Source organism: Lissotriton vulgaris, chromosome 5, assembly GCF_964263255.1.
Source record: "Lissotriton vulgaris chromosome 5, aLisVul1.2, whole genome shotgun sequence".
Taxonomy (NCBI): domain Eukaryota; kingdom Metazoa; phylum Chordata; class Amphibia; order Caudata; family Salamandridae; genus Lissotriton; species Lissotriton vulgaris.
Window position 1 is genome coordinate 701784702 of NC_141693.1, and position 22671 is coordinate 701807372.

Consider the following 22671-nt stretch of genomic DNA (forward strand, 5'->3'; position numbering starts at 1 on the left):
TGTGCATTTGGGAATTAGAAGTCGGCAGAGATAATAGCAAGATGGAGCCCCGGGACGCCGCATCACTGGTAAGTTTATTTCTTTACTTTTACAATGCTTTTTATTATTTTAAGGGCATTAGAGGAGGGCGGGAGGGAGGCGAGCGGCACGTAGTGGGGCTACGCAAAGTGGGAGGGTGCGCGTAGATTTCCCCCCACTTCGTGGTGCTTCGCGTAGCCCCACTACGCCCACTACGCCCAGGGTTAGAATAAATGTCACCTGCCTACGGTATGGGATGAGTTTGTGGCATCTCTCTATAAACAAACGGATGTCCCAAGCGGGGAGCAGAACCATGAATAACAAGGTCAACTAAAAAGTCGACAAAATAAATAAAAATATCGAAAATAGGTTATACAAAAATACTTTATTAAAAGTAGAGAAATCTATAAATATTTTCAATTTTTTTTCTATAATGTTTTTACATATATAGTAGAACAAATCAATTAACGTAACCAAACTTTTTCCTTCCAAATGCACCCACAAAAACAATAATGTATCTCATGAAGGGTACCCCAGTCCAAGTGGATCACAACAAAATAATTGCTAAGAAAATCGTCATCTCAAGTACACGAAAGCACTCTCTCAAAGTCAGTGATATTGTAATCACATCTATACATCTATCATAATGTCAAAGCCAACCAATCAAAAATACATATAAAGACAGGGGCCACAGATCAAACTGGTAGTGGTATCATGAGCCACCCATTATACAGGTGGAACAATGCAATCTTATATAATGATGAAAAGACGGGGTTAAGCCGGAATGCAACGAGTATCTATATCTGTTATGCTAATAACCAAGAATACTCATATACATTTTTTTTCAATTAAATTACACTAATATCATAAGCTTGTGAAGAGAGGTAAAGGTAAGATGGAGATATTTAGACAATTCTCATTCTTCTCCTTCCCATGTACCACTGCGTGGTTCCTGTCATTAAAAGTACTGACGCACTTTTCGGTGAAGGGCTTCAATGCAGCCACCACCTTCTTCAGGGCACAAGAAAGAAGCTGGAGACCAGAAGGTGTGCCACATGGATATAAGGGGAGAAAACAGGTGTCAAATAAGAGGCAAAAATCAGAGCTCCGTTAACAGTGAATAATGACACTTGGCGTTTGTACATGGTCAATGCCAACGTATGATGCAACTTAAAGCCAAGAAATTGGATAGCTTAAAAAAGGAAGAAAAGTTTTCAAATAGTTGGGTGAAAAAGACTCCCTCTGAGCGGGAACGGTAGATACCCAGCTCAGGCGTAATGGATACTAGATCGGGGTGAAAATGGACCCCCGCGGACCAGGGCCGGGTGCAAGACCTCAGTCCAGAAATGGCGCAGCCCTCTGAGGCTCCGTTGGGATTGACAGGGTGTCCCGAATCCACTCCAACCAAATCAAGTGACAGAGCTCCATGGACATCCTCCTCTACAGCCAGACTATCTATGACTCTTTCATCCTTGACGCTCCTTGGGGCACCATGCATAACGACCCCACAAGAGCGGGCTCTCCCCCCAGACAGACCCTCCATTACGCCCCAAGCTGGGTATCTACTGTTCCTGCTGTTCGGAAACTTCTTCACCCAACTATTCGAAGACTTTTTTCCATGTTCCACGTAGTGGTACATAGAAAGAAAGAGAAGAATGAGAACTGTCTAAATACCTCTAACTTACCCTTCCCTCTTTTCACAAGCATATGATATTAATGCTGTTTATTGGAAGAAAAATGTATATGAAAATTCTTGGTTATTAGCACAGCAGATATAAATACTCAGTGCATTCCAGCTAAAGTCCTTCTTTTTATCATTATATAACATTGCATTGTTCCACCTATATAACGGGTGGCTCATGATACCACTACCAGTTTGATCTGTGGCACCTTTATGAGAGAGTGCTTTTGTGTACTCGAGATGAACATTTTTTAAGCAATTATTTTGAGTGATCCACTTGGACTGGTGTATACATTATGAGATATATTATTGTTTTTGGGGGTGCATTCTGAAGAAGAATATGTTTGTTTACGTTAATTGATTTGAAATATGCATGTGTGCACATTTTGCACACATACACACCCTAGGAGCATGTATGTGCGACATACGGCACTTTAAAAAAATCAAAAAGTGCTTTTTTTAAGAAAATCACAAATTACCACCAACTTGAAATTGGTAGTAATTTTCAATTCCTTAAGGCCAAATAGCACATTCCTGGTGTTTCCAGATCTCCATGTAAGGAATCACAATTTGCAATTCCTTAATTGCTTTTGCAAAATAGAGAATTGCTAATTTTGCGATTCTATATTTTGCGATGGCCTTTTGGGATGATACATCCAAAAAAGGCTTTTTCCCATCCATTCACAAACGGATTCTGAGAATCTGCCTGTTTGCAAACAGGAAAAAGGCTTGATACATATGGCCCTGAGTGATTATTCTAAAATTCTGATGTATATTAGGCCATCCTCAACCAATGCTGGACACCCCTGGCCAATGCTCCTTTAATGTGTAGGAACACATATGCCAAAAGAAAACAACATGCCCATGCATTACCTTTGACACTGGTGCTAGAATATTTTCACAGAGGTTACGTTCTATCTCTGCTGTCGGAGTTTTTGAGAGTCCCCTTCCTGCTGTCGATTGCAACTTCCCCAAAGTTGTACCTGCCGTAGCTGGTGAGAAAAACAAAGAGAAAAATATGAACACCGTTAATAATCTACCACTTCAAGTTTAGATTTTTGCCTACCACAATTAGAAATCAAGTGACTGGTTTAACTTTTAATTTTTTATGTTTTATAAACAATTTGAAAGAAAAACAACACCAGTTTTAATGTTGTTTAAGTCTACACATCCAAGTTGCCAATGATTCAGATTACATTTTAGAACACGTATTGGCAAAGTCAATAGGTCTGGCATTGGCAGCCACCATTTTGATTTTGGAAATTCTTGTTTTTTTGCTGGGAAATTTACCAGGTCATCATCAATCTAATGAAAACATTGGCTAAAGGCTGGAATGTGTTTATGTCTCAAAAAAGCACACATTAACATAGTAGTCCCTAGCACTGAAGTGAACTACTTTGTGTGGATGTGCTCTTGTGAAAGAGCAGGCTTGCACAACTCACAGTGAAGTCAGCCAATAGTAGAACTGGGATGACCCATTACCCCATGATGCATGCTTTATGCTGGAGTGGGTGGGAAAATCATGGATGACACCAAAAATAGATTAATGAATGATGCTTGTCTGTTAACCTCTAAAGTCCAAGTACTTATAGTGCAGCCCGCAGGCCACCAGCAACCCGGCAGATCTACTTTGGAGGCCCGCAGACCTTGCAGGTAATGTACCCATTAGAGAGAGAGAGAGAGAGAGGAGAGAGAGAGAGAGGGGAGATAGAGTGGAGAGAGAGGGAGTGGAGAGAGAGTGGAGAGAGAGAATGAGAGACTGACTAACTGAGAGACTAACTGACTGACTGACTCACTGATAGAGAGACTGACAGATAGACTGACTGACTGACTAAGAGAGACTGAGTGAGAGTGAGAGTGGAGAAGAGAGACTGACTGAGAGAGACTGATTGAGAGAGAGGCTGACTGAGAGACTGACTGACAGAGAGATTGAATGACTAAGAGAGACTGACTGAGAGAGAGAGACAGACTGACTGACTTACTGAGAGAGAAAGAGAGAAAGACTGATAAAGACAGAGAAAGAGACAGAGAGAGACTGTCTGAGGGAGAGAGAGAGTCTGACAGAGAGAGAGAGAGAGAGAAAGAGAGAGAGAGAGAGAGAGAGAGAGAGAGACTGTCTGAGAGAGACTTACTGACAGAGAGAGAGACTGACTGACTGGCTGGGAGAGTGAGATACAGACTGACTGAGAATGACTGAATGACTGAGAGAGAGACTGAATGACTGACTGACTAGGGAGAGAGACTGACTGCATTGAGAGAGAGTGACAGCGAGAGAGAAACTGACTGACTGAGGGAGAGAAAGACTGACTGACTGAGGGAGATTGAGACTGACTGACTGAGAGAGAGTGACAGTGAGAGACTGACTAACTGAGAGAGAGACTGACTGCCAGGGAGGGAGACTGACAGACAGAGAGAGACTGACAGTCAGAGAGAGAGAGGCTGACAGAGAGAGACTGGCTGACTAACTGACTCAGAGAGACTGACTGCAGAGAGAGAGAGACTGTCTGACTGACAGAGAGAGAGAGAAACTGACTTAGAGAGAGACTGACTGACTGACTGACTGACTGACTGACTGAGAGACTGACTGAGAGAGACTGACTGACTGAGAGAGACTGACTGACTGACAAAGAGAGAGAGACTGACCGACTGAGAGAGAGACTGACTGACTGAGAGAGACTGACTGACTGGCAGAGAAGGAAAGAGACTGAATGACTGAGAGACTGACTGATTGAGGGAGACTGACTGACTCACAGAGAGAATGACCGACTGAGAAAGACTGACTGAGAGAGAGAGACTGACTGACTGAGAGAGACTAACTGACTGACACAGAGAGAGAAAGAGTGACTTACAGAGAGAGGGATTGACTGACAGAGAGAGAGGGACTCACTGACAGAGAGAGACACACAGAGAAAGAGAGAGAGAGAGAGAGAGAGAGAGAGAGAGAGAGAGAGAGAGAGAGAGAGAGAGAGAGAGAGAGATATCCCTACGTTGTGAAGTCAGTACTTCGTGCTAGAGGGAGGAAACAACAAAAGATTACTGAAGGGGAGAGGCAAGGGAAAGAGAATGAGCTATAAAAGGGCAAAGCTAAATAAAGAGAGAAATATTGGGGAAAGAGCAGGACATGCACTTCCCTGGAGTAGTAACCACAAATGGTAAAGAAGTAAAAGAAAAATTGTTCACTGATATCCGCATTTCAAGGGAACAACTCATTCAATCAGGGTAAAGCCAACTTTCTCTAGGAGTGGGACCAGCACAAGAATAGAGAGAAAAGACATAACATCAGGATCTGGCAATGGAATGGACAAAAAGCCTAGCAGTCAAGAGCAGAGGGCTGAACCAAAGCCCACTTTTTGTAACATGGTATGCAATGCTGGTAAAGACTTCTAAAGCTGCTTATAGCGAGCCAACAAGAATTATCAGAACAGTCAGCTACACTGATAGTGCCTATAGGTAGTAGATCCAAGGTGTGTGATGCCAGTGTGGTAGCGTGGATATAAAGGTGTCCACCTTGTGGGACGCTGTGGCACCAGAACTGCAGCCAACAAAAAATTCACCTGTCATTTTGCTAATTTCTAAAAAACTAAAGCACAAAATACTTTAATGCATGCTAACAAATATTTGTTATGTATTTAAAATCGTTTCTTATATGATAGCATATCACAGATGAAGATACAGTAAGTAACATTCATGTTTGACATACAGCATTACTATTGACAAAGAAAACCCTTACACATATCAGTGAAAGAAGGGATGGTCTTCATCACCATGGCAGTTTTTAGTACTTGTATTGCTTCAGCATGGCTTGATCGCCATCCCGGTTCTTCCAGGAATGGCAAGGGTGTTCCTTGGAGTCTGCACTTTGAGAGCGTCAAAGGAGGAAGGTCAGGCGGAAAGGGAAGAAAATCTGGGGGACCCTCTCAGACTGGCCTCAGCGGTCATGGAGTTTGCTCCAGGAATAACAAGTAAACTCTTGGAATCCTCTTGGCTTTATTCAGTTTTTGGTCCTTGCCTTTCTGACATTCCGTTAGCAAGACATTGCAGGCTATAGCGGGGTGAAGGGTGGGCCAAAAGTAACCCTGTGATGGAATTGGGAAAAAAGTGTGTATGAAGCTATGCAATGCCTCTTAAGATTGCTATTGTCTGCTAATAAAAATGTATTATCAAAATGTGCTTTTTGTAGTTACATCTGCTTTTGAAATACAGCATTGTCTAATGTTTAGAAACAGGTTTGATTTTCTTATTGTATTGTATTGTATTTAGTTATTTGTAACGCGCAACTGTCACCCTACGGGTATCCTGGCGCCCAAACAGGAAGTAGTCAGATGGTAATCAGATGGTAAACAATACACTAGCTGTCATGACATTATCTCTAGCCCTGCCCCCCACTGACCCCACCCCACTAACCACACTGTCATTTTGGCCGACAACAGAAAAATTGTGAGTACCCATGCTTTAACCCTTTGCGTGTGTTTGTCGGCCAATGGCCGCCGCGAGCGCTACCTCAGTAGTTATGCGAACCTCCGTTGGCTGGCGCGGCCCCGCCCACTCCGCTAAACCGCCGCACCGGAGCGGAATTGCCCCCATGGTTAAGCGGTTAAAGCTTATATGTTATACATATCATTTAAGCAATATCAAAAAGTCTTTGCTAATACCAGACCCAAAAAGTCAATCAGTCTAGCATTGTCTGCCAGCTTCTTGCCTTTGCTAATGCTTTTTGTAATGTTTTTGTAAATCTTTATTACAAAAAGAGAGGGTTAAAAAAAATAGATAAATAGAAAGCCTTGCAAATATAGCTAGATAAAGATTGTTGTATTGAGATATAGTGCTGCACAGATTAGATAGATAGATAGATAGATAGATAGATAGATAGATAGATAGATAGATAGATAGATAGATAGATAGATAGATAGATAGATAGATAGATAGATAGATAGATAGATAGACGAAATTGAAACAAATGGCACAGCTGCACTGGCCAGCTTCCTTCATTGATAACTCTGGGGCATATTACCAAGCAATAGCGATAATTATCGCTATTGCTTGGTTAGAGACAAAAATTTATCGCTGAGCTGCGGCGATTTTTACCGCAAATAAACCTTGGTATTACCAAGGTTTATCGCAAATGCGATAAAAATCGCCGCAATACATGAATATCGCTGAAAAGTCAGCGATATTCATGCATTACCGAGCTAATGCTCTTAGCCATGTTATCCACCTCCCATTGGATAACATGGCTAAGAACTGCTCAGGGCAGGTGTTAGCTTTTGGAGATATTTGCGCTTAGCGCGAATATCTCCAAAAGTTGGTAATAGGAGATAACGATGTTAGTGACTGTTTTCAGTCGCTAACATCTTGGCACGCCCACTTTGCATGTCATTAGTGATAAATATCACTGACATGCAAAGTGGGGCCCAAGATGGTCGCTATCTCCTACTAGCTGTCGCTAACTGGTGTTAGCGACAGCTAGGTAATAGGGAGATCATTTTATCTCTGCTTTCTTGGCTTTTAAAGCCAAAAAAGCGGAGATAAACCCCCTTGATAATATGACCCAGAGACATCGGATTAGCCCAGACATTTCTCTCACTGCCATACTTTTGGTAGTTAGGTGTATTATTTTATCATCTAGGAGGTGCTTCTCTGCATATATATATATATATACAGTGCATTTTTTTCAGAAGCAGCTGCAACTGGCTAGAATTATTTGTTGAACTCAAAAGCCAACTTGAAAAGAAGATTCATTCTACACAATTTGAGATTTCTTAAGTGCACTTTCACCCGAGGGATGACTTACTACCACAAGCATCAGGTTTTAAGGAAAACACAAAAATTAAAACAGAAATATCTAGAAGACTCCAATTGGTTAAATCCATTATGGCCTTGCTCAACTTTTCTAGGAAATTGGGAAGTAAACACCCAAAAGAGATGCTGATCATTTACAATTCTAAATGTCGATCTATTGCGATGTATGGTTCTGAGTTGTGGGGATATGCAAATGTTGAGTCTTTACAGCTGTCAGAAAATACTTCTTTTTTTTTAAATCTCCTAGCACGTCCTAAAAGCTGTTCCAATTTTATATGTGATTCGGAATTGGGTGCTGTATACTTGGCAGACTTGATAAAGGTTCAGCTTGTTTTGCTCTGGCATAAAATTTGGGCAGACTACACATAACTCAATCGGGCTGTTGTAAAGGACTGCTCCGGATCAGTGTAAGCTTAAAAAATCCCTAGGTTAAAGATTGTCAGGCAATTCCTGCCTGACATTGGCCATTATGATTATTATGATTATCCAGAAACCCTGACTAATATCTTGAGGAAAACATATAAGCTGGAATGTTTAACTTTACTTGAGGAACTGAGGTTGTCAGTTGAACTGCCTAAACCCACTGTTCACAAAAACCTAATGATTTTGACCACCTTTGACATTCAACCCTACTTAGTTAATGCACTTAATGCCCAGCAAAGATTTGTTCTACACACTTTAGTCTTCACATTTTCCACCGCCTGACGAGCTTTCACAATATTAACAACTGTTCACGCGATTCAATGAATTGTCCCTGTGACAATATATCCAAGCAGTCCACCAGGCATTTACTGTTTTTTTCAAAATTTTACTCTGATTTGAGGCACTCCTTTATTAAGCCGCTAATGGAATCGCAATTTTAAAAGAAACACATTTTTGACTGAGCAAGAACATTTATTTCTGTAATTTGTACGTAGTCCAAATTAAAACAAGCATTTGCAATGCAATAGGTCTCGCATTAGGAAAGTTTGAGCTATTGGTATTGTAAATGGCAAAGTTTTTATTTATGTTTTTTTTTTAAATACCTAAATTAATAGCTTTGTCACTTACAATGCCAATAAAAGAGCTGTTGCATGTTTCCTTTGCGTGGGTTGTTAAAGGAATAAAATACTTTTTTTATAGTGAGTATTTGGCTGGGCAAAGATTTATTGCTGCTGCTGCGGCCGTTTTCAGTTGTCCACTTCTGCCGCCGGAGGGATCCTCGCACTGCTCAAACACGTTACTACTGAAAAACCCTTCAAGCACAATGTGTATGATATTTAAATTTTTTGGACCAAATAAAGTAGGCCTACTTCAAAAACCAGCATGTGTGTCAACATTAGCTCCAATCTATACACCACAATGCAAGGCATTACTTCAAAAGTCCGACGTCTGGGTTAAATTAGATTTTTAAATTTAAAGCAGCATAAACTCAGTAGTAACTTCAGAATTCCCTGTACAACTGCAAAGTTCCCAACTACTCCAAACACCGTCACAGGTCATATCCCTTCTATCATCAAGACAAACATCAGTCTCCTACCCCAAAAGCGCCATCTCAGTCGACTGCCATAATAGCACCACAGAGGAGAAAGGGGATGCTGAGTAAATATAGGTCACGCCCACAGATGCATGGTCTGTATTCTCTTCCAGGTTGATCTGCTCACCAGTTACAAGGAAGGCAATGACAGGTAGAGTCTAGCAGAGGAAGGGGAATTGTATTGTTTATTTTGGGTAACGGAGTATTAAAAAGTCGAGATTAAGAAGTCCAATGTGAGCAAAGAACAGGACAGTCAAACTGCAGATAAGCACAAATATAAATTTCATAAGTTCACTATAATTGTTGGTCTCCAACAAATGCAGTTTTTTCGTTTTTTGCCAATGCTTCCTTTTGTGTTGGATTAGTGTTCATAATAAAGCGGACAGTCATAAATGTGCTTTAATATCATGAAAGCTTCCATAAAAGGGTTCGGGTCCCACTTGCTGTGGGGCAAGCACTGAGGTTGATAATATTTCTGGTGGGATGTTGGCATAAATCTTGTTTTGGTGTCATATTTTAACCCCTTAAAAAGTGCTAAAGCTTTCCAATCAGTGTTGAGCGGTTTGTGTTTTTTGTGTGTTTTGTTTCTTTTAATTTGGGGCAATTCGTGTTTAAGCCTTCATTATTTTGTTTCCACAAAATATGTACAGGCCAAATGTCCATCCTTGTTCACAGCAAGTTAGGGATTGAAATAGGTATCAAGGATTTCTGTAATCTCCATAAGGAAAAAGGAAAAAAAGCGAAAACGCAGCAAATGTGTGCTTTTCATAAATAAAGGTAAATTGCAATCTTTTTAAATGATTCCAACCAACTGTTTACCGTGCTAATATAACTCTCGTCTCAGGTTTCAGAAACAAGAAGGGTTTTACCACCAGTTTTGAAATTTACCAAGTGGTAATGAAAAATGTCCTGTTTTTGCGTTTTTTTACCTACTTGCAGTCTCTGGGAGAAAGTAAACAAGCAAACTCACCGCCGCAGCCCGGCTTCAACAGGAAGCCAGGCAACCTTTGTTGGGACGGGGGCGGGGCCGGACACGCAACCGGAGCTTCCCAGGCGGCAGGCTGCAGTGGCTGGCGCATGGCTCCGGTGCAGAGAGAGGAGAGCCCTGCGTGCAGCCGGCGTCCGCCCGGGAAGCCAAGGAGCGGAGTGCCGGTGTCCCTGTGCCCATTGACGTCAGAGTGAGCAGCCCGGAGCGGGACCTGACTGGGAACGTTGTCTCCCCGGAAGAGTCCTGCGGAGTAGAAGTCCCGGTGAGTGGGGCTCCGTGCTTGCGTGTCTGTGTGTATGCAGGGGGGTGGGGGGCGGCAGCGTGTGTATGTGCGTGTGCGTGTGTGCGCGTGTGTGTGTGTGTGTGCGCGCGCGCCTGTGTGTGTGTGCATGCATGCAGAGGGGTGGGGGCTGGCTGTGTCTGTTTGTGAGCAGGGGCTGTAACTTACTCTGCACAGGCGCGGCTCAGACGCGCGCTCCCGCGGTCAAAACTGAGACTGCAAAAGCGCGCGTCTGAGTCGTGTCCACTTTCCTAAATACGGGCCACATTAGGTCTGGAGCAGACACTCTCAATGCTCACGCATTGAGAGTACGTCTGCTCGACCTAAAAACTACAGATTTTATTACGAACATTGAAAGCAGGCAACGTTTAAAATAATATTCCATTGCCATATGCACATAGCGAAATAAAAAAACAAAAAACTCTTGCCCTTCCCAGCAGAGTGATATTTGTCTAGTCATATTGCTATTTCCACAGGAGAAAGTCTGCAGGGTTTAACTTGGTGCTCTACCATGCAGCCAACTATTCAGTCTAGAGTACTGCCACGCTCAAGATGCTACATCATACTGTGAATGTCTTCTCAAAGCACCTCTATGTTGTGTTGGTCAGCATTAAGACAGTCAATACCATACCAGAGATTAAGTTAATTGTCCTGCTTAATATTTTCTTTGTTTTCATCTCCTTGCTGCTGTTTTATATGATGGATGTCAATTTCCAGCTAGACAACTGCTTGTTTGATCTCATAGTTTTTGCTAACAAGGGAAACCCATGTGAACTCCATAGACTCGAGCCGACGGGTTGAAGCAGAGAACATGCGTGAGTCCCCGGAAGTGTGGTCCGAATCCTGCTCTAACCAGCACACCTTCCAAATATCACCAATCCACCATATCGAAGGCTCTCTCAAAGAATATCAGTAGCAAGGCCAAGTAAGGTGGGAGGAGGTAGCGATGGGCCAATTCTACATGCAGGCACCACAAGCAGTGCCTAGTGTTACGATGGGGAATGAGGCCACATTGGTCTGGTGTATCAGAGTGGTGAGTACTGGTTTAAGAGGGGTGGCTAGGATGGTGGCATAGATTTTAAACTCAGTGTTAATGAGTGAGATAGAACAGTAGTCCGAGCAGGAGGGTGATGGATGGTGCGCCTTTGGGATGACTACAATCGTGGCCATGCCAATGTCTACTGAAAAAGTCACCCTTCTCCACCGCTTCCTGTTATAGACCATGAAGGCACGGTGTCAAAATATCTTTAAACGCTAAATACTCTGTCGGGTACCCGACTGGGCCTGACATCTTTCCGTCCGCTATTGTGGAGATGGCTGGGCCAATCTCATCCAGCGAAATGGGTTGGTCTAGCAGATTAGTGTTGGCTTTCAAGAGCTGTGGGAGAGGTACATCTTGTAAGAAATAAGGGTTAGGTTCCGGACCCAAGGACGAGGCCGCAAAGTTGAGGCGCCTTTAATATTCAGTGAAGGCCCGCGCTAAGGCAACAGAAGCCAACTGCGTGCATTCCTCTGGGTCCAAAATCTCCAGGATTATCGGTTTGGCCAGGGGGTGAGACACAAGCCAGTAAGAAGCTTGTAATTTTAGCCCCCCAGCCATAGACTCAGGTCGTAGAAGACCTTGGCACTGCTTAGCCGACTCTAGGTAAACATGTCATATTTCTTCACGCAGGAGTTGCAGCTGCCGGGACATGATGTCTCTGTCAGCCACAATTGTGGCCTGTTCCAGAAGGAAGGCTAGAGCTTCTAGGCGGGAGAAGTGTTCCTCTCAGGCCAAGTATTTCTTTTTGAGATACCCTTTAGCAAAGTCTCTGGCTGTGGCCTTGCCAGCTGCCCACAACGTACCCTGAGAGCAGATTGTTCCCTCATTATGTTAAAAGTAGTGCTTAAGCTCCTCACCCACTGTCTGTTTATAGTCCACGACTTGAAGCCGCCATATTGAAGGAGGAGCACCAGTAAGGTCTCCCAAGCTAAGGAAAAGGGGCGAGTGATCAGAGATTCCTCTGGCGAGAATTTGGATCCTGGCTACCGTGCGAAATTCAGGGGTGGGCATAAATATCAGGTCAAAGCGGGAGTAAGTGTGATGGGCTGCGGAGGTGTGATTGTATTGACACATGTTCTCCACACATCGCACAGGCCAAACCTGGATGCCCACTCCGAGGGGTGTTTAGCACCAGAGCACAGTGAAGGGAGGGGGTCTCAGGAGTGTTGCATGCAGGGGTTAGGACTGCATCAAAGTCTCCTCTGATCACCATCAGTCCCTGGGGGAGGGATGACTGCAAGTCTGCTAGATCTTGGAGGGCGGGCTCAAGGGCTGCCGGAGGTACGTAGATCGAGAAAAGATTAAGGGTAGTCCTCCCCCATTCTACCCATGAGAGCCACAATTCATCCTTGGGGTTCCTTGATACCCTGGGTGGCTGTGAAAGAGAAGAAGCGGTGCAGGAGATTCGCCAACCAGGAGAACCTTACGTGAATCCTGCATGGAAGACTTTATTGTAACCTTGGTGTGCTAGGAATGGACAGTATTTCAATTTAATTTTATTTTATTTGAGGTTTTATATAGCACGAACATGACCCGTTAGGGTATCAGAGTGCTTTAAAGGGATAAACACGTTGCGTACAGTATAGGCATAGGAAAAATACAAGGATGGAGTTAGGGAATTAACTACAGTAGGACAAAAGTCAGAGCTCTGTACAATAAACAGTACAGTACCAACATCAGCAAGCGACATGTCAGCAGTAAAGCAATGGGAATAATTGATACATGGAGAGGGTCAAGTAATACAGGAGCTTGTGCAAAGAACCATAGGTCATGAAAAGGCGGAATGCGCAACAAAGGAGAGTTTTTGGAGGAATTTGCTCAGTAGGAAGGTATTTGTTTCCTTTTTAAAGCCCGACAAAGTAGGAATTCTTCTGATGGAGGGAGGTAGTGAGTTCCAGGTTCTTGGTGCGGCCTCAGAGAATGCCCAGTTATATGTTATTACATTGCGGAAGCGGGGAGGCTGGAGCACATGGTCTCTGGCGGACCGGGAGTTTCTGGTTCTCCCAGATAACACAATTTTCTGGGCAAGATACTTCGGGGTGTTCGTGTACAAGGCTTTGTGAGTGATGCAGACCTGCTTGAGCTGTATTCAGCCTTCAAGAGGAAGCCAGTTCAAAGCCTTCAGATGTGGTGAAATGTGGTCAAATTATTTTGAGCCAGATAAGAGTCTAGCTTCTGCGTTGAGGCAAACTTTTAGCAGGGCCGCCAAAGTCTTTGGTAGGCCACATAGGGTAGGGCAGACGTTTTCAATTCTGGAGATAACTAATGCCTGAACTGCGGTTTTTAGGTCCGCAGTATCAATGAAGGGTTTTAGTTTTCTCAAGTAGCTCAGATGGAACCTGGCAGTTTTGGCCATCATATTGATGTGACAGTGATTTCCCATCAGATGTGTTTCTTGCAGCATTAGGGTACTAGGCAGGGATCTCTGTGGGTATTTTAGGACCTCAGTAGGCTTCACACAGTCCAAGAGCCCATTAACATTCCATGAAAGAGTCTGAAGGGTTCTAAATCAATATGGGGCAAGGTCATGTCTGTTACTGATTAAGAGAGTAAGTCCACACATCTGGGGAGTATGTGGGTGCCTGGCTGTTAGGTCCCAGGGAAGCCAATGAGGGTATCTCCAGTCCGCGAGATTTGTCAGCGTGCACGTGCTGTAGACACGACGAAGAGATACAAGTAAACAGATTCCCAACAATTCCCCCAACCAACCCCCCACGTAATACTTCTTTCCCGGAAGCATCTGTTGCCCTAAAAGATATCAAAAATAACCAGAGTGATTTGGGAGCTGAGTGGTGGACCCCTCCAGGAGAGTTTCAGGAGTCTAGCACAGTCACAACATTGAGCCCTTTGTTAGATTACCGGCCTTCGGGAAATTTTAGTGTCCTCCGAGCCAGCTGTGGGAGGGGTACTAGATTGCCCGGAGGTACACCAGAGTCTGACTCCTGATCTTGCAAGAGTCTGTGGTCCAGCGGGCTCAGGGGATCCAGTCATGCCCCTCGTGGCCACCATTGACGATGAGGAAGCTGCTCTTCGAGTGTTGTGCCCTCTGCGGGAGCGGGTGCCCCTCCTCTGAGGCTTGGCAACTCTACCTGCCACAGATCTGGTTGTGCTTGCAAGGGGGAAGAGGAAGCAATGCTTTGCTGATTGAGCAGTCACTTTTCAGTCACCCAAGTCCATGCCGTCTCTGGGGAATAGAAAAAATGGCTTTTGTTATTGAAGAGCACTCTAAGGCAGCTGGGAAAAAGAGCAGATACTAGAGGTTAAGGGCCCATAGCTTTTGTTTGACTGAATTATAAGCTCAACACTGTGTTTGTCCCTCCTTGGTGTAGTCAGGGAAGATCATTACCTTACTGCCTTGGTAGCACAGGTTAGGATGAGAGCGGGGATCTTGCAGGATGGCATCCATGTCCTTGAAATTAAGGATACAGGCAATGATCGGTCTGGTGTGTGTGGCATCCCCTCGGCGGCGGCTTAGGCATTAGGGCTTGATGGACCCGCTCCATGACAAGTTATGTCGAGAGGCGGTCCGAGGGCATCAATGACTTCATTTAGGTTTCCATTAAGGTTGCGGCCTGTGTGGGCTCTGCTCCCTTGGGGATGCCCACAAAGGGAACATTGTTCTGACTGGAATGATTTTCAGAGTCTTCCGTGCGCCGATGGAGTTCAATTGTATGAGACAACAGCTGTGACACCTGTGCCTTCAAAGTCACAACATCATCCTCCATGGTAGACAGGCAGGATTCAGCCTCTGACTCTAGATATGGTGTTGCGGGGATCTTGTCATAAAAGGGCCATGTCGACATACACCTCTTCTATCTTGTTCTCTATGGAGTCTTGTGAGGTGCATATGGCCTGGAGGATGGTGGCAAGATCTCCTTCTGGCAAAGAGGTCTTAGCCGGAGCAGCATTGCTAGTGTTGGAGCCTCCAGGCTTATTTGACTTTGTACGGTTGAAACTTGATGTTGTGGTTAAGGAGCAACTTAAGCCAATCTATGATACGTTGGAACGTATTGAGGATTTTCTGTGCCAGGGTATGTCTGACGATGTTTGCTATTTTGTATGCAATTCTTTTCTGAGACTTTGCTTTGGTGATTTGTGAAGACAGGACTCAACTGTTCCCCTAGAATTGGCACCTAGCCAGCAGCAGGCCCCAGGCAATAGCTCACTGTAGCTGCCAGAGATTATATAAGAAGGCCCAAATGGAGATGTCCCACACTTTAAGGAACAAAGCCATACATTGGATTTCAGAGCATCTGGGCTTTAATACTTACAAGTCCGATGAAATTTATTTGTTAGGAGAGTCCCATGAATTGGGCTTTCTCCAAAACCATTTCAAGGTGAATGCGCAAGCAGGTTTTAAAAGTCTATTTATCACAGTACATTGCTTTCTAGTTACTGGCATCAATAAAATAATTCAGGCTGAGACACTAGGTTTTTTCTATACACCAACACTATTCTGCACTATTGCTCATTTTGAACCTGTCCCCAAGATACCCCCTATTGAGTGCAGCAATCCTGTGCCTCTCATTAACAGATACACAGTCATGCAGAGCTTTGGCAACTTGGACTGACAGCAATGCAGCCTTCTTGGTGCACACTCAGGTTCTTTTCCAACCTTGTGCACCTTTTCTGGAACTCATAGTACCAAATCTCCATCTATGCCTTCTGTTTATAAGCTTAGCACAGTAAGCTGGAACATTGCAAGGCTGGCTTCAAAACTCAGCAATAAAGTATCAACATATTTTATTGAAGGCTTTGGCAAGGTTGTCCTGCAGTAAACATGGTCAGTCAGGGAAAGTGTCTCTGATGGATATGTTTATGTCTGCCCTAGCTTTCACATTCAACTCAGGCAGAGAAGAAGGAACTATCGGTACTGTTAAAACTCGCACTTGAATTGACCATTACCACTTTTGATGTAGAGAACAATGGGATGTAAAGAATTTAATTTCTTTTGATACAATTGTATGATGAAGATTTTACATATACCAATATCACCAAACTTAGTGAAATATTTAACCTTATTTATTAAGGGCTTCATCTAAAACCACTTTTTCTGCACCTATCTGGAAGAATTTCAGGGATCTTAGTGCTAGATTAGGCACTGAAACGCACCCTATTACATCTTCGCCCCTTCAACACCACATCACTAATGCTTCTGCCAGCTGCAACAAAAGAGGGTTTGATTTGACAAACTTATCTTGGGATGCATTTTGGTTAAAATACATGACAGTCTTGCTTCCAGCACGTTACCGATATCCACTGTTTGTGGAAGAGGATGATTGTGTACCATTGATTACATCTTTCTGTCAAGTAATGTTTTGAGTTGTTTAATTTCTTGTGAAGTCATTGACATGAACACTGGACTTGTGCTACTAGCTCCTCTACCAGTGATACGAAGTATCTTTAAGGTACACTCCAATCATATACTCCACAATGATTTGCACCTTCTGAACTGCCCATTGTACCTTGTTTTTATGGATCTCTAGTGCTTTTGACATGGTCAATAGATCCAAACTGTGGCAGGGTCTTTTAGGTATGGGTGTGGACATTAAGCTGGTTTACTTTCTCTCTGTCCTACACTTTAACTTTTCTGTCATAGTTACATTTGGCCCTGACAGCAGGTGTGCCAATCCATTCAGTTTAAAGCATGGGGTTAGTCAATTAAGGCTGTATCCTGGCCCCTCTTATTTTCATATAGTATATAAACGAATTTAAAGAGGCATTGGTGGAGCTGTAAAAAACACACATGCAGGATGTTGAGGGTCTATCAAAGGAAAACACAAAAATGGGGTTCAATGCTTAAAGGTCTCTGGGAAAGTGTTCCTTTAAGTATGAAAACCCTCACTCTTCCTTGGGTGGCCTGCTGCATCATTGGGTTCCTCTTGTAACCACTGGTAAAAAAAAAGTGGTAGAGTGGGCTATAACTCTTCTAAACCTACAGATGAGCAGCCACTTTGACTGGTGTAGCAGAGGTTACACCAATATGAGATGACTTGTAGTGATGAGGTTAAACATAGTGCCGTACAAAAAGAGAAGAAGAGTGAATAGTGATTAAAATGCCTCTCAGTAGACCTAAACAAAATTTTAATACATGTCCCTTAGGAGCATATTAAAACAAATACAAGGGAAATATAGCTTTACTCCAAGTGCAATAATACAGTCAACATGTTTCTGCCACTAGTAATAACCCCACTATGGAATTCTTCAGGACCAAATTTCTAGAACATATCACTCTGTAGTAAATATTATAAGAAAAACCCCTCTTATTGTCCAATCGATTTGCACCTCTATCCTTTTTGGACCATAATGACTGACTTTTGTCAGAACATCCTAATCAAGCAGAGAATATTGCGCCAGTACTCAGTATGCTTACTTGGAACATAGCGGGTATTAGGACTAAAGTAGGTAATGCAATATGGACAAATTTTATAACCAAGTATGACATCATTGCATTGCAGGAAACCTGGGACACAAATAATAGTTTCTCTCTTGATGGCTACAGTCATTTTTGTATTCCCGCTGTGGCTAGCACAGCAGGAAGAGCGAAGGGAGGATTGCTAAGCCTCTTTAAACTAGACATTAAAGGTAGCCTTAAGAAATGTGACTCAGGATCTGAGCAATGTCTTATTGTTGAATTGTCTTGTGTGGAATCTCCCAAAATTTTGTTTATAAATTTTTACAATTCCAACGCAGTAGACTGTACATCATATAGTCTAGGTAGATTGGATTACTTCGTGTCAGTCTATAGTGAAGATGTTAATGCATTTGAAATTATATTTTTAGGTGATTTTAATATACACCCTTGTTCACTTATGTGTGTTTGCGATGACTCAGAATCCCCTCCTAATTGTGCGCTTGTTCATCTTGAACATAATAAACAGGGGGGTTGCTTAGAGAACTTCCTAGCAAGATGGAACTTATACGAATCCAGCTGTGGGGAGGGGGGGGGGGGTTAGGGCCCCTACTTTTAAGGGAACAGACAATGGCTCTATTATTGATTACATTTTTATCTCTGCATGTTTTTACTTAAGGTTTTAATGTATAGAACTGTGGTCTCCGCTTTCAGTGATCATAACCCAGTCTCCCTGGACCTAGTAGCCTCTGAGCTTATAGGGCGTAATCATGGTCCTTGTTATGACAAACGAACGCTCAAAGTTAAGGACCAGGGACGTAGACTGAAATGGGATAGCATAATCCCAGAACTCTTCGTACAAGAGGTTCTTTCTGAGGCTGAGGAGGAGGTCGGAGTGTGTTTATCCAGTGTGTCCAATGATAGGGAGGTGATTCTTGCATTTAGTAGCATATGTAGTAAGATAAACTGCAGGCTTTCTGTGACTAGCAAACCTAAGTTGAAACCTATTAAAAGATGGTTTGATCACAGTTGCTCAAAAGCACATTCTGCATTGCTCAATGCTTTAAAAACCGTACCGAAAGACCGTGATCTTATCACTATTAGTAGAGCACTATACTAAAAGGCCATTGCAGAAAGGAAAAAACAGCTCAAAGATGAAGCCTGGACACTACTCACTGATCCAGCTATACTAAAAAATAGTGGAGAATTCTGGAGGATTGTCAACCAACCCCTACTCACCTAACATCCCTGACGAGGGTTGGATAAACACTTCAGTGACATCTATTCAGATCACAGTAATGGTTAAACTAGGGAGCAGGAGGTGAATATTATTCCAACGGGGAACCATTTGCACTTTGAAGTCAAAGAAGTATTATCTGCGATAGACTGTACCCTGAAAAAAAAGGTACCGGGACCAGATGGTGTTCCTGCAGATGCCTTTAAATGCTTCCCTAACTTCTGGTCAAGACTACTCTGCAGGGTCTTTAATGCCTTAAACCATGATAACATCCCCAAGTCATGGAAAACATCTATAATTATTCCTGTTTTTAAAAAAGGAAATAGGCAGGATCCTGCATGTTATAGACCAATTTCACTTTTAGATTCTTCAGTCAAGATTTTAGGGAGAGTCATATTAGCCAAATTGAACGAATGGGCTACAGAGAATAGTATCTTGACTAACGTGCAATATGGGTTTAGACCTAAAAGAAGTACCCTGGATCAATGCCTTAATCTCCACTTGCTGATCGAGAAATATACCAGGGCCAAGGATGGGTCCATGTACCTTGGTTTCATGGACCTCTCCTCTGCGTTTGATATGGTCAACAGAACTAAGCTCTTGTTAAAATTACTTGACATGGGCCTGGACAGGACCATAGTTAATTTATTGGCTGACCTGCACTCTGACCTTACTGCAAAAATTAGAGTTTCCTCAAATGGAAGGTGTACAGATGTTTTTGCTTCTGAAAAAGGAGTCAGACAGGGATGTATACTGGCACCACTGTTGTTCACGTTCTATGTGAACGCTTTGGAGCCTGCTCTTAGGGGCGTTACCAGCGACATCCCGCGTGCAGGGGATCAGGGGATTCCAGTTCTCCTTTACGCTGATGACGCGGTTCTTCTTGCACGCACCGGGGTGGGGCTCCAACGACTCCTGGATGCCTTTGAATCTTTCATGGGCTCACTTGACCTGAAAATAAACGCTAAAAAATCTCAGGTTATGCTTATGGGCGGGGCCTCTAGGAGACTTTTTCATAAAATCTTTCTTTGTGGGCAGGACTCGTCTCCTCCTTTCCCTACCTGGGGATCACCTTTGACGAGAAAGGTAGCTGGGGTCCTCATGTTAATAGTAGAGCAACCATGTTGGCTAGGACATCTGCAGCCCTCCATGGGTTCTCTAAAAAACTTGGGGGTAGGCCAATTGCAGCTGTTAGTAAAATATATAAGGCCAAATGTATCTCGGTTGCATCATATGGTGGCTCATTGTGGGGATATAGGGGAGTGGAACCCATACAGATAGTGGAAAACAAATTCTTTAGATCTGTTCTTGGCGTCCCTCAGTCAACCCCGTCCTACACCGTCCATATGGAATTAGGGGAAGGCTACTTCTCAGACCAGATAAAAATAGCACCTTTAGTTGCTTGGCTGAGGATGTGGCTTAACACAGAAATTCCCCTAAATCATATCATAATGAGGGACTGTTTGTCCCTAGATAAAGTGCATAACATCAGGTGGTTGACGTATATTAAGGAAAGTTTTCTGAGGTTGGGGAGGCCTGAGCTTTATACTGTTATTGACTCTATAACATCTAAAGATATTGTTTACACCAAACATGCAATGAAGGAGCTCCTATCCCTGGAGAGGGAAGAAATAGAGCTGAAAAAACCTAGTGTCAGGGCCAGTTTATTGTTGGCTATACCTAACGGTCCTGATAGCTATCTTAACGTGGTGACTCATCCCTACCACAGGTTTATTTTAACTCGTTTCCGTTTTAATTTGATACATTTTAATTTGGGCTTTTATCCTGTATGGAGTACCCCAGAAAAGGCACCACCCTGTCCCTGCGATCATTTCTCTGAGCAAAATACCATGCACTTTATAATGTTTTGTAGCCATTACAATGAAGCTCGGAGACTGTTCCTTGTACCTATACTTAAGGAAGCAGGATTCATTTTAGTTAGACCTGCTCTTATTTATTTACAACTGTTACAAACTCCCAGGATTATGTTTCACGTGGCTAGTTTCCTGGTGAGAGCTATTAGAAGCAGGAACATTAGATTAAAAAATGTGTCTACCTCCCTTTGTAGTACAGACCTTGCACTTTAGTTAGTCTGCTTGTAACCGTCTGGGTTCAGTAGTTATAGAAAGCACTGTAACAGGGTCATTAGTTGCTAGTAATAAATATTTCGCTGTTGACCTCCTTAGTATTTTTAAGCCTTTTTAAGTCCTCTTTGCACATCAGCACTTTGCACTTTAGCACCTTGCACTTTACATTTCTCATGCTGATATAAATTGTAACATGATGTATGATGATTTTTAACTTGTTATATTTTAATTGTTTTTAATTGCTCTCAATGTATGTGCTGCTTGTATTAATGTATTATATATTCGCCATTGTCTTTGTATGATATTAAGTTATCGCAATAAAGTATTTTGACTGACTGACTATAAGAAAAACAGATATAGGCAGGAATAAGCTAATACAAACGCTGAGCCATAATGAATAAGGATATTGCTAACGTAACCAGCATCCACACTTGCCGGGAGTACAGCTCTCAACTAGTCAGCTTAGAACCAAAGTTGATGAGGCTTTAAAAAGTCCACTGTCACTCCCAATGTCCTGCCTGATGCAGTGAGCCCATGGTGGAGTTGTCTCAGGATGTGCCTAAGACTAACTCTAGAGCCATCCCTGCACTTCTTCAGGCAGACGATGCAGTCCTGTTGGCATGTACTCCCAGCAGTCTGAAAATCTGGTGGTAGCCTTTGACACCTTTAAAGCTGATTTAGACTTAGATATTAATTATTCTAAGTGCCAGATAATGGTCTGTGGAAAAAAACTTTTAATATGCATCCTATCCTGGTCAACGAGAACAGACTTACTAGGGCTGTCAATTTTCCATACCTAGGTCTGATTTTTGAGCCAACTCAGCATTGTCATATGTTTCACCCTTAAAAAACAAGGAAAACCATGTTTGTTGGAGCTTACTTTCATTAACTCCCAGCAGTTCATATTATGTGTGTCATGAAGAGTTAGGACTCTCATACTTTGAGGACTTTATTGCAATTGCCCCTACATTACCTTGGTTATCTGTATAGAGCAACAAATGTGGCACCTTCAATTGGGGCGTTTTAATGGACTGCTAGCAGTGTGATTCAATGATGGGCCAACCATCTTATCATTTGTTATCCATTAGAACTTTTTCTCCAACTGAGCGGTAAAGGAAGTTAACCTTTAATCAATCAATCTCATTAACAGTGCAACCCATTTGGCTACACAATAAGGACCAGGAATCAGTGACTATAGTTAAGAAGGTTTATTACAAGGTAGCAATCAAGTTAAGGTAAATTAATCTCAATACCATGCTGTAAAGATACAGAACAGCAACTAAAATCATCTAATTTAAAGTCCAAGTTAAGAGGATGGTTTAAATCTAAAAGGATCCCAAAAATCAGGGAAATACAGAAAAATATGAAAATACAGGGAAATACGGGAAGGTGTCAGCATTTACAAAGCTTGGTCAAAAGTCTTCTTGGGATTTTAGAATACATTTTAGCATAAACCACACTTAGCAAGAGCCAAAGGTAACAAGCATAGAGGTCTACACTTCTCAAAATCTGAAGGACAGGACATTTCCTAAGTGCGAACACGAGCTATTACCACAAAACTCTCCAAAGGAACACCCCTCTGTCCGCATCATCAGAGGCTCCATTGTCCTTTCCATTCTATGTTGTGAGCTGCAGCATTCACCAAACATCCCAGGACAAACCTGGGAATTA

At 42.8% G+C, this 22671-nt stretch overlaps 1 protein-coding gene across 2 annotated transcripts in view; it reads right to left on the reverse strand.

Annotated features, from left to right (window-relative positions):
- Window positions 1–22671, reverse strand: part of USP54 (ubiquitin specific peptidase 54) — a 1809222-nt gene that overhangs the window by 390850 nt on the left and 1395701 nt on the right. For both annotated transcript variants that reach the window (XM_086922134.1, XM_086922133.1), the window contains exon 20: window positions 2573–2691. In XM_086922134.1, coding sequence (XP_086778260.1) covers window positions 2573–2691 — 119 coding nt within the window. The remainder of the gene's footprint in view (window positions 1–2572; window positions 2692–22671) is intronic.